Below are 13,366 nucleotides of genomic sequence, written 5' to 3' on the forward strand. Positions count from 1 at the left end.
AGATTTTTGGTCATCTGTTGATCCTTTTGATTAGCACTTTTTCCCCTCTAGTCAGAAATTCTAGATAGTTTTTTCGGGGAGGAAGGGACAATGTTTCTTGAATTATAGTATTCAGATTTTTTGACTAGTCATGTCATCTGTAATCCTTAGGATGTATACATTTCCTGTTTTGTTTGTATGGAGACCATATTTTCTTTTAATATTATTGCTTTTGCTTTTCTTCTTCCAGGTTTTCCTTTATTTCTATGTATTTGCTTTCCTATTCAATTATTTTCTCTTGTTTCTTTGGTGAGATTTGCTACACTGGATTCAAATTTTTCTATTCTGCCAATTATTTTTGCTGTGCAAGTCATAAATTCTGCTTTTACAATTTCTATTTCTCTTTTAAACTATTCTGCTGCTGTGGTTCCATATTCTATTAGGAATCCACAAATTCTTCTGTATCATCAGGAATTGATTCATTTTCCTTTGTCTTGAAATATTTATTCAAAGACTTTTGGACTGTTTTAGCTGATCTGGAGACCATGTTTCCTTTTGTTATTAGCACATTCACTGTTGGTTTATCTGTTTACATACAAGGTCTTTAATGGCGTTTTCTTCTTCCTTAGATATGTTATTTTCTGTGTTTTGTTTTGTTTTTTCTTATTTTCTCCTACTGCTCATTTTCTGACTACTTCCTCTTTGATAATCTCTGAGAGTTGGTCCTCAAAGCCAGGTCCACCTCCTCCCACACTGGAAAATTCATATTTTACCAGCTTTAATATCTGCCCCAAGTGACATGAAAAATGACAGAACTGATCTCAGCTAGATGTTGGGCCTTTTCTCTACCAGCTTATTGGAGTGCTACATAGTCCATTCATGCGTCCTGTTCTATTTCTTCTATTCCTGAGTTCTCTTCGAGTGCAATTGCACCACAGTATACTGCTTTACTGTAGTCCCAAATAGAACAAGTTCTAGCCTTTAGGTTTTTTTGTGATACTGGGAGTAGGTAGGAGAGGCTAGTACTGAGTTCTGTTGCAGGTTTGTGGGTTAGTTTTTGTACCTGCTAGAGGGTGATGGCAAATGGAGGTGAATAGTGAGCATGTTAGTTCTGTGCTATTAATGGAGACACTTGGAATTGCTTTATTATTTCTTTTACCTAATTCCTATTTTGGAAAGTATTGAGAGGTTATATGAGAGGTTCTCCATCTTGTTGGTGATATGACAACATCTATCTTCCACCTTGTTGATCATAGGACATCTTATTTTCATATAAAACTTAGATTATATATGTGAATATATATGGCCTTAAAATTAGCTTTGTTCTTCAAACCACAAATTTATATTTTTGTAAAGTACATGCTTGAAGTTACCTTCATACTTGAATGAAGTAGGTAAAGAAGATAAGAATCTGAAGTTCAAGTAATTTCTTGTCTAAAAACTATATACTTACCCATTAGTAACTAAGACTCCACTTGGAACCAGATCCCTGTTGACAGCTTCCAATGACCAACGATACAAATTCTGAGATGACTTCTTATTTGTTAAGTCATGGACTAGAATAATGCCTAAAATGCAATAGGAAAAAAAAAATCAGCAATATCATGGCTCCTTTTTTCCCCTAAATTTCACTAATTCCAATATGAAAAAACCTTGGAAATTGAGAATCCTAGTATCTGATTCAATATGATAAATTAAGAAAAGATTCCTTTATAAAAAAGTGCTTTAAACCTATTCAAAATCTCTTCCATAAGTTAACTGGATCAAGTAACTTTTATAGCTCATTGATTTGTGGGGGCTGAGACAATGACATTCAAATAGCTGCAACAGCTACCTCATCATTATAGAGAAACAGAAAAGGTGTTTGAAATCAAGAATTTATAACCAAAGGGCATTTACTGAATACTACTAGATATTTAAAACATGCTATATGTAGATATTACACTAATTTTTAAAAAGTGATATCATAAAAAAACCTTATTAATCTGATACTGGTTTACTGTATACAGTCTATGGTCTGGCTCAATTTTTTTGAGGTACTGAAAAATCATATTGATGATATAAGAGAATACAGCAACTTGGTATGCATTTGGAGAAATATACCAAAAAACACAATGAAAGAATAAAAAAAAAAGTATTAAGTAACTCTTCTGATAACTAAGATTAAATAATCAAATGAACTGAAAAAAGTCAACTTAAAAAACTCATAGATACAATGACAAAAAATCTAACTGTCCTTGAATGTAGGGAACTTTTATTCTAGGGAATAAAAGACATAAATAAAAATAAATCCAGAAACTACTATGCATCTGCAAAATCTGCAAAAAAATATAAAAGAAAGACAGATTCACACATCCAGACCAATTTCTTTTTTTTTGAAACCAGGATCATATGCTTTGCCAATAAGAATTTTGTGAAGTTTTTTTAGGATTTGAATGTGGGTCTTGACATTCAATTTAATGCAAACATTTATTAAGCCCCTACTATAAGTAAGGAAAGACAGCAAAGAATATAGAGAGTAAATAGTCAGGAAGATCTGAGTTTGAATCTCTCCTTTGAAACATATTACTATGTGCAATGGACAAGTCACTATCAGAGCCCCAGGTAGCTCTCTCACCTGTATGTTGAAAAGAAGATGCTGGCTTGCACCAGTAGAGGAAGTTACTCATGTGGACTTCCCTTAATGGAAATATCACAAATGCCTGATAACAAGGCAGATATCCAAGTATCCCCATTTATCAGGTCAGACTAATGTTATAAGTGATGACTCATTACAATTATCCCTTCCACAATGTGACTTTCCCCAATGTGGTTTCACTCTATCGTGAGCTGGCATAAGAAATTAAGTGGGAATTTTGTGGGAGTTTTGTAGAAAGTACAGATAAGCAAAAGTCACCAGATGACAAAGAAAAAGTTTAGAACCTCAGAAATGCATAAAGAGTTTGTGTGTGTGTGCGTGTGTGTGTGTGTGTCTGTTTGTATGTATGTATATCAACCCAAATTTTACAATAAGGCACTGTAAACATCTCATAAAAGAAAAAAAAAATCAGACTTCTTCTCTAGCCAAAACATTTCACACAGATTTTCCAAATTGAAGGAGCATCATGCCTTTGATCTCCATGACAAAGAAGGGATAACATTCTGACAAAATCTAAGCCTATGGAGCCCAACTAAAATTCACCTCTTCTAAAAAGTGTTTCCTTTCTTTATTGTTTTAACTTTTTTCAAATTTTCTATAAATCTCTATGATCATTCACTTGCTTATATATTGCCTTGTTTTATAGTGGATCCATATTAAGTTTAATTCCTCTGATTAACTGTGCTATTTGTTAGAGAGTGAGATTGATGGATCATGGCGTACCCAGTGTGGTAATTCCTACATCCCTATGTACGTTTCTCAAAGGGCAGGGACTGTCCTTTGTTTTGTTTTGTTTTGTAATCCTATAGCTTTTCCCCCTAAGTCTATACATGCAGTAGATGCTTAACAAATGCTACTTGAATGTGGGTATAGCACAGTATTATAAAGATTTCTATATTCTAACAAAAAGCTATAATAAACCTCCTGGAAAATCAGTTACACTTGGATAACTACAGATTAGATAGAGTAGGACTCAGGTCAGGGAACTTGTGCAATTTAACTGCAATTTAATTTCAAGGCACCTTTGGCTCCCATTAAATTCAATAAACAACAACAAAATGTCTAATAATGTGTGCAGAGCATTGTGCTAGATTCTGGGAAAGGTACCAATTTTAGATAAGACAGAGCCCCTGACTTTATAGAACTGACAATATTATGTAAGAAAGACATACATAATAACTACATTACAAAATAAATAGACAGTAAAGGCAGGAGAGGTAAGTAGGACTATGTAAAACTTGAGGAGGGAGAGATCACTATTGACTGGATAAATCAGGGAAAGATACAGGAAGAAGGCAGTGTCTGAGCTGGGCTTTAAAGGACAAGCAGGGATACAACCATCAATTGTAGGTTGTTTAGGTAGGGCTCGGTTGTTTAGAGGAGAAGAAAAGATATTCCAGGCAGTAGGAACAGCATTAACTAAAACAGGAAAAATGCAGGGTTTGGGACTCAACTATCTGCTAAGAAGAGATGAGACCACCAAAAGCACAAAGAGACAAGGAAAAAATCCTGAAGAACAGCCAGCTTAAGGACATGAATGGGGTGAGGATTCAATGAAGCTGTCATGTAGAGTATGGGCTAGCTCCCTGGAGGGTCTTGGGGTCAGCCAGAGTCAGGATAAATTAAAGTCCTTGGTCTTTAGGGAGAGAAATGAAAGAGGCAGGCAAGTAGAATCCTGGATTCAGGAGTCCAGAGTCACCAACTTCTCTCCTCCTCCTCCTGCCGCCAAGTCCCTCTGGCCCTTTTCCCTCCAGGTTCCAATCCTTGCCTATGATTATCTTAACACCAAACATTCAGCAAGAACTAACAGTGAGAAGAGCCATTTATCCAAACATATGCTAATAGAGTCATTGTCTCACATCGAGGTAATTAGCCTTAAGTGCTCAGTTGTCTGATTCAAGCATACTTTTTTGGAGTTTGAGCCCTCTGCAATGTCAGAGTAAGAACTAGTGAAGACCCACTGATGGAGAATCACTAAATTGTAGTCTTTCTGAGCATTTCCACATACATCTCATTTGATGCTTAAAACAATCCATATAAATGTGTCATTAATTATCTCCCTTTTACAAGGTAGGAAAATTGGAGAAAGACAAGATTAAATAATTTAACCAAGATCCTACCACTAGTAAATGGTGGTCCGATTTTAGGAAGGAGGATGGGGGAAGAATCCAGAAGGAAGGTCAACAATGCCAAAAGCCACAGAAAAGTAAAGGAAAAATAAAGCCTTTGGAAGAAAAAAAGCCTTCAGATTTGGCAATTGGGAACCCATCATTGAGAGAACTTTGGGATTCAGAATGATAGGGATAGAAAACAGACTGAATAGGAGGGAAACTGAAGAGAGTGAGTGGTGAGAATTTAAAGGCATCAGATTAAAAAAAAATTTCCAATAAGTTTGGCACTAAAAGGAAAGAGTGATATGAGATGGAACTTAAAAGGAGCATAGGAAAGTTAAGGGAGATTTTTTGTTTTTTAGGAATTATGTACTTTATGGCTTCTCTACCTCACTTCTCTACAGAAATGGTAGATCTATAGGTGTGGTATATTTATAAGTTTTTAAATTTTTTTTCAATACATTTTTACTGATTTTCCTCTCTTTTTCTTTCTTTTCCTTTATTTTATTTTATTTTTTACATTACCTGCTATTTGACATAGATCTCCTAGAGGGGGTGGAATACTAAGAGAAATTTTAGTGGTGTAAAAAAATTATCTGTAAAAATTTATTTTAAAAAAATTAAGTCTCACTGTAATCTCAAGTTATAATTAAGACAATGATATAAATAGAAATAATGGTAGCTAGATGGTGCAGTGGATAGACCACTAAGCTTGCAATCAGGAAAACTCAACTTTAAATCTGATCTCAGATACTTCCTAGCTGTGTGACCCTGGAAACTGCCTCAGTTTCCTTATCTATAAAATGGGGATAGAAGGAAATGGGGTCACAAAAAGGTAAATGTAACTGAAACAACTGACCAACAAGAAAAGATGGGAGAACTAAGGCAAAATAATTGGTTTGATGTTATAATATATGTGTAGAAATTCAGGATCCACAAAACTGTGCTGGTCCCTGAGTTGCAAGTTCAAACTTAGGACACTAAGTATTTGATAAGCAAACATTCTTTACTGAATGGTCATGAACCTCTAAGGCCATGTGGCATTCCATGTCAGATGATCTCTATTCACAACGCACACTGGGTAAGTATCTCATTCATACTTGGGGAGTGGAAAAATCAAATACTTTACCATTTACAGAGTTGAAGAACACTGCTCGTGTGCTTTTCACACTGCTGGCACCGCCCACTGACCCTCCAACATCCCACAGTTCAATATAGAAGGTCTTTTCTTCTGGTGTTCCTTCCTTATAGTCATGAACCTGGCAAGTCAAAAAGGAATTATAGTAATTACTGAATAATGGCTTCCATGTCTATAATATTTTATGGTTACTGATCATTTCCACATACATCTCCTTGGATGCTCATAACAATCCTATGAGGTAGGCAGGGTAGTTGTCATTATCTCCCTTTTACAAGTTAGGAAAACTGGAGAAAGACAATATTAAATGACTGATCAAGAAATGATCAGTGGAAGAAAGACTGTAACCTAGATTTTGTGACTGCTATACTTGATTCTCTACATAGTCCTCTGATTTATGCTTCTTCTTAGTGTATACTATAAAATCACCACCCAAAGTGTTTAAATTTCCTTACAAATAAATAATAGCAAACTCCACAACAGGTTTGAAAGAGAGTGGGATCTAGTTCCCACTATATACCTTAAGGCTAGAAATAAAAGATTATAGGGGCAATAGTCGAAGCTATGTAAGGGAATAAAACTGCCAGGAGACCAAATTTGAAGAAAGAAGAGTGAAGACAGAACCTTGGATACCACCATGTAATAAGGTCCAGGAGACAGAAAGGAATGATTTTGTCATGTTAGTGACAGAAGTCAGAAGGGTAACAGTTGGAAGAACACAGTATGGGCATACTATATTCAAAATACTTAAGACTTATATTATATATCATTCTTTAGTATTTGATAAGATGGTCAACTTCATCTTTCCAGAACTTAACTATATGGCAACTTCTTCTTTGGGTAACTCTATCTGGTAATCTGACTTTTCTGAAAAATTCAAAACATCAAACCTTAGAAGGGCTGAGTTCTCTGAGTCCCAAGTTCTGAGAAATAATCTTCTTTACAATATCTCTGATACTGGAAGCACACTGCCTCCTGTGGTAGACCACTCCATTTTCTGGATGGCCTTTCTTTAGTTCTCAATACTTTTTTTTGTATGTATTGGGGCCATTTTTATGTATTGGGGCCAAACAGGATACATATAATACCTTCCCTTACATGACATTTCTTCAAATACTTCCAAGACTATTATCAGAAAGATAAAAGTATACACAGAATGATTTTAGATACACATATACATATATGTATATAAATGCATATTTGTGTCTAATGGTAGGTGTTATCCAAGGTTCTTTCTCCAGTTTTCCTTGAAAAGTAGAACTGTATAAGGACAAGCCAGCAAAGGTATATGAGACCAAGAAATAATAAAACAAAATAGAAAAAATGAAAAAAAAAAAAAAAAAAGAAGAGAATGTGAACCGTATCATAAGAAAAATGACTGACCTGGAGAACAAATTAAGAAGAGAAAAACATAAGAATAACAGAACTATCTGAAAACTACAATAATAATAATGAAGGAATCTTGATACAATAATAAAAGAAATAATTAAAATTGTTTTAGGGCAAGAGGGGAAAGAATAGAAATAGAAAAAAATGCAATGGTCACCAACTGAAAGAGATCCTACAATGAAAAACTATAGGAATATTATAGCCAAATTCTTAAATCCCCAGGTCACAGGGAAAATATTGCAAACAACTAAAAAAAAAAAAAAATTCAAATATGACAGTCACAATTAGAATCACATAAGACCTAGCAGCAACTACATTAAAAGACTGGAGGTCTTGGAATACTATATATTGAACAGCAAAAAAAAAATTGGGGTTATGGCTAAAAATATCATACCTATCAATATTTTTTCTTTTCCTTTTCTTTTTTAAATTAAAGCTTTTCATTTTCAAAATATATACATAAATAATTTTCAACATTCACCCTTACAAAATCTATGTTCTAAATTTTTTCTCTTCCTTCCCTCCACCCCCTCCCCTAGATGGCAAGTAATCCAATATGTGTTAAACAGGGGCAATTCTTCTATATATACATCCATTATTATCGCACAGCACAAGAAAAAAATCACATCAAAAAAGAGAAAGAAAACAAAATGGAAGCAAACAACAAAAAGAGTGAAAATACACAACCAGATCCCACAGTCCTCTCTCTGGGTACAGATGGCTTTTTTCATCACAAGACCAGTGGAACTGGCCTGAATCATCTCAATGTTGAAAAGAGCCAATTCCTTCAAGAATTAATTATTGCATAACCTTGTTGTTGCTGTATACATGTTCTTTTGGTTCGACTCACTCAGCATCAGTTCATATAAGTCTCTCCAGGTCTCTCTGAAATCATCCTGCTGATTGTTTCTTACAGAACAAAAATATTCCATAACATTCATATACCATAATTTATTCAGCCATTCTCCAATTGATGGGCATCCATTCAGTTTCCAGTTTCTTGTCACTACAAAGAGGGCTGCCACAAAACTTTTTGCACATGAGGGTCCCTTTCCCTTCTTTAAGATCTCTTTGGGACTAAAATGTTTGCGATAGCCCTTTTTGTAGTGGCAAGAAACTGGAAACTGAGTGGATGTCTATCAGTTGGAGAATGGCTGAATAAGTTATGATACGTGAATGGAATAATGGTTTGGAATATTATTGTTCTATAAGAAAAGACCAACAGGATGATGTCAGAGAGGCCTGGAGACACATGAACTGATGCTGAGTGAAATGAGCAGAACCAGGAGATCACTATACATGGCAACAACAAGACTGTAAGATAATCAATTGTGATGGACATGGACCTCTTCAACAATGAGATGATTCAAAGCAGTTCCAATTGTTTAGTGATGAAGAGAGCCATCTATACCCAGAGAGAGGACTATGGGTACAGAATGTGGACCACAACATAGCATTCTCACTTTTCCTATTGTTGTTTGCTTATATTTTTGTTTTCTTTCTCAGTTTTTTTTTCCTTCTTGATCTGATTTTTTTCTTGTGCAGCAAGAAAACTGTATAAATATGTATTCAAATATTGAATTTAACATGTATTTTAACATATTTAACATGTATTGGGCCACTTGCCATCTAGGTGAGGGGGTGGGGGGAAGGAGGAAAAAATCTGGAATAATTTTGCAAGGGTTAATGTTGAAAAAATTACCCATGCATATGTTTTGTAAATAAAAAGCTATGATAAAAATGTTTTAAAAAAAGATTTCTTTGGGATATAAGCCTAGTAGAAACACAGCTAAATCAAAGGGTATGCACTGTTTGATAGTCTTTTGGGCATATTTCCAATTGCTCCCCAGAACGCAGTTAGTTTGGGAGTAGTTTGAAAGAAGAACTGATATACAGGAATTACATTGAGGAAAAGGCGGATAGTTCTGGAACCCTATTTTCATTGGAAAGGGGTTAAAGAGGGAATAAGATATTTATATATCTAGAGGGATATAAAGTTCTTCTAAATTCAGGAAGAAAAAAAGAGGCTGGGAGATAGGGAGAGAGGAAGAGGATAACAGAGGGATTTTTAGAGGAAATTCTACTCAGATCAGGGTTAAAGAGAATAACATACATTTAGAAAGAAATAGAAGTCTTCTATATTTATAAAGAATTAAGAAGGTGAGGAAATAAGATGGGGGTATAGAAGGGTGTATAAAATAAAGGGGATGGGATAAAACAATATATTTGGAAAATTATAAAAATGTTTTCTAGCATTAGAGAGAGAAACAAAAGGGCAAGGGGAAAGGATGGGGGTAGAGAATAGTGGAGGAATTCTCGGAGGCGAGATAATTTAGGTAATAGGAGGACAAGATAGGGGTTCGTGAAGTAAAGCAGAGGAGTCAGAAGAGTGAGGAAATGAGAGATATACACAAACATAAAGATCAGGAATAGAATTTATTATGTTAAAAAAAACAAGGGTAGGTAATCATGATCTCAAAGTTAAAGCTAAAATATTTAATGAAAAGAAAAAAACAGAGAAACTATATTTGAAATAACTAGACAGTATAAGGTTAGAATATTGCTGTGATATAGGAAATGATGAATTGTGTGGGGTTAGAAAAATATGGAAAAACTTGGGCTGATAAAGATATTACCCATCTTCAGAGAAACAAAAGCCAAATCCATAGTAGTCTTACAGTCGCATATGAATGTTTATGTGTTTATGTATATATACACGGTATGTATATGTATATATGAACTGTATAATATATATGCATATATATACATATATATGCATATATATACATATGCATATATATATATATATATATATATATATATATATATATATATATGCGTGTGTATGTGTTTATTTCCACACTTAATTGCAACCTTCTTGGGGCAAGCAGGGAAGGAAGGGAAGAAAAGAGAATAAAGTAAAAAACAAACAACAGAAAACAAAAGAAAACCAACAAGAAAGCAAAGCAAAGATGGACAGCTTCAAACACAACGTGTATGTACTATTACATATTTTTTTGAAATAAAAATTTATTGTTTTGTATTTTGAATCCTCTCTTTATGTTCTGCTGTGCACACAGCAATGATTTCTTTTTCTTTTACTATTTTGTATGTATGTTTTAAAATAAATATTTTTTTAATAAAATACATTTTTTTAAAATACCCTTATTCTGCTTGGTGCTAAGACAGAACTGTGAGCAATGGGAAGAAGTCTGGGAAAATGGAATCCTGCTTTTTTATATAAAGAAAGGGAACAATAAGGCTTGTTGAAAAATAAACTGGTGGTAGAACTTTGTAAGGCAGAATGTTGCATTTGGAAGTTAAAAAAAGATTCCTACTACAAAAACTTTTTTGGGGGAGGGGGACTTTTTTCATGTTTTTATAGTATTTTATTTTTCCAAATACCTGCAAAGACAGTTTTCAACATTCACTTTTGCAAAACCTTGTGTTCCAAATTTTTCTCCCTTTCTCCCCTTCTCCCCTCTCATCAAAATAGCAAGAAATCTGATACAGGTTAAACATGTGCAATTCTTTTAAACATATTTCCATATTCATCATTCCAAGCAAGAAAAATAAAATTAAAAGGGAAAAAATAAGGAGAAAGAAAAAAGTAAGCAAGCAACAAAATAACAAAAGTAAAAATAGTATGCTGTGATCCACATTCTGTCTCCATAGTCCTCTCTCTCTGGCTGTGATTGTCATTTTTTATCATGTCTATTGGAACTGCCCTGAATCACCTCACTGATGAAAAGAGCCAAGTCCATCACAGTTGATCATCACATAATCTTGTTACTGTGTACAATGTTCTTGGTTCTGCTCACTTTACCTCAAAATACTTTTAAATACTTTTAAAAAGTATTTTTTGAAATCTTACCTCAGACATATATAAGCTGTAACCTCTAATAAGTCATTAACATAGTCTAACAACAAGTCTAACAACTTCTTTTATCCTCAGTTCCCTCATCTATAAAATAGGGATAATAGCATGAACCTCACAGAGTTGTTGTGAGAATCAAAATGAATTAAATAATTATAAAGTACTTGCAAACAATAATTATATAAAATTAGTTATTATTAGTGATTGTTTCATTACGAAGACATTTGTATATGATTTAGTTGACTGTAGTAAAGTAGATGACCTTCAAATCTAAAAGCCTATAATTCTATGAAACTAAACCCACACAGATGAAAATGCTTGAGAAATTTGTAAATTTCTCATATGCTATGTAAACATAATGTATTACTATTATTATTGTATTACAGTATAACAACTGATGTTCATTGTGATACTGTGCTACTAATAAAAGATTAAAGTAGATTTATTATCCTCTATATGAAGATAGAAAAAATATACATATACATTCATATCTTAAATTGTTACAACTTTGGAAAAGCATTGACTCTTGTTAGCTCTTAAGTTATCTAGATGATTTGATCATCTGGAACAACTCCTTTACTATGAATTCTAGATAATTAAGATTTTATGGTATTCGAGTTAATACTTTATTGGATAGCACCATCATATAATTCTCAAACTGTTTCATGTAAACCTCCCTTAAAAACTCTGCAACTATATGCAATGAGGTAGGAGGTAAAGGTCCTTTGAAGGCAGGACTATGTCATGGGCTTTCACTGAAACTTCCATAGCATATTCTAGGCACACAATAGTTAGTTGCTCCATAAATACTTCCTATCTTGAACAAACTTTAAATGACATGACTAAATAGTGCCTTGCAGAGCTGTGAGATTACCTCTGATTTCACAAGTGTGAGTAATTTCTATGAGAAAGCCTGATGTTGACATAGTAAGTGGCACCTTATTCAAAGTCATTGCTATCCTAAAAACAGAATGTGGTAAGAATGAATATAAAACTAAAAGAAATGTGCTTTTTATGGAAGGCAGGTCTCAGAGGCCTTGAAATGTATGGTCATTAAAAGATCCTACAGAAATTTTTGGAACGGCACAGTACTTCTTCACAAGCAGCACACATATGGGTTGTTCATCAAGTGAGAAGAGGCTCCTCAACATCTTCAGTCTAAAGTTCTGCTATTATTAAGGACCTTCTCATTTGCCAAAACCCTTATATTTTTATTAAACACAAATCATCAATGAATAAGTTAAATCTTTGTTCCATTTTAAAAAATTTATTTATTGTTACACTTCAAGTTCCCATCTCTCTCTCTCTCTGTACGTACACACACACACACACACACACACACACACACACACACACTATATATACTTTTATTTATCATTTCTTTCTCTGGAAATAGATAACATCTTCCTTCTTAGGGCCTTGATAAGGACAACTTGATAACTTGATCATTAACAGTTATTCTTCAAAAGCTCTTTTTGGCTTGGCTCATTTCACTTTTACTGTTTCATGCAAGTCTTTCCATACTGTTTTTCAAAATTAACTTGCTAATCATTTCTTATGGTATAGTAGTATCTCAACACAATCATATACTACAACTTTTTCAGCAATTTCCCAATTGATGGGCATTCCCTCAATTTCCATTTCTTTACCACCACAAAGAGAGCTGCTATAATATTTTAAAACATATAGGTTCTTTATTTCTTCCCTGATCACCTTGAAAAACAGACTTAATAGCGGTTTTGCTGGGTCAAAGAATATACAATTTTATAACTCTTTGGGCATAGTTCCAGATTGCTCTCCAAAATGGTTCAATCAGTTCACAGTTCCATCAAAAGTGTATAAATGTCCCAGTTGTTCCACATCCTCTCCAACAATTGTCATTTTCTCCTTTTATCATTTTAGCCAATTCGATGGGTTGAGATGATAGGTCAAAGTTGTTTTAATTTTACATTTCTCTAATCAATAATGATTTAGAGCATTTTTATATGATTATAGATAACTTTGATTTCATTAAAAAACTGCATGTTCATACGTTTTTGATAATTTATCAATGGGGAAAGACTCAGTCTTATAAATTTGATAGTTCTCTATATATTTTTAAAATGAGATCTTTATTGGAGAAACTGTCTATAAATTTTTTCTCTCTCAATTTTCTGCTTTCCTTCTAATCATATATATATATATACACATATATATATTAGTTTTTATTTGTATAACCCCTTTTCAATTTAATG

General features: G+C 33.6%; 1 protein-coding gene across 1 annotated transcript in view; it reads right to left on the minus strand.

Moving 5' to 3' along the window:
• RABL3 (RAB, member of RAS oncogene family like 3) overlaps nt 1-13,366 on the minus strand; it is a 53,184-nt gene that overhangs the window by 20,645 nt on the left and 19,173 nt on the right. Inside the window, exons 3-4 of the mRNA XM_003763615.2 lie at nt 5,858-5,987; nt 1,433-1,547 (exon numbers count right to left, since the gene is read on the minus strand). Coding sequence (XP_003763663.1) covers nt 1,433-1,547; nt 5,858-5,987 — 245 coding nt within the window. The remainder of the gene's footprint in view (nt 1-1,432; nt 1,548-5,857; nt 5,988-13,366) is intronic.

Source organism: Sarcophilus harrisii, chromosome 3, assembly GCF_902635505.1.
Source record: "Sarcophilus harrisii chromosome 3, mSarHar1.11, whole genome shotgun sequence".
Taxonomy (NCBI): Eukaryota; Metazoa; Chordata; class Mammalia; order Dasyuromorphia; family Dasyuridae; genus Sarcophilus; species Sarcophilus harrisii.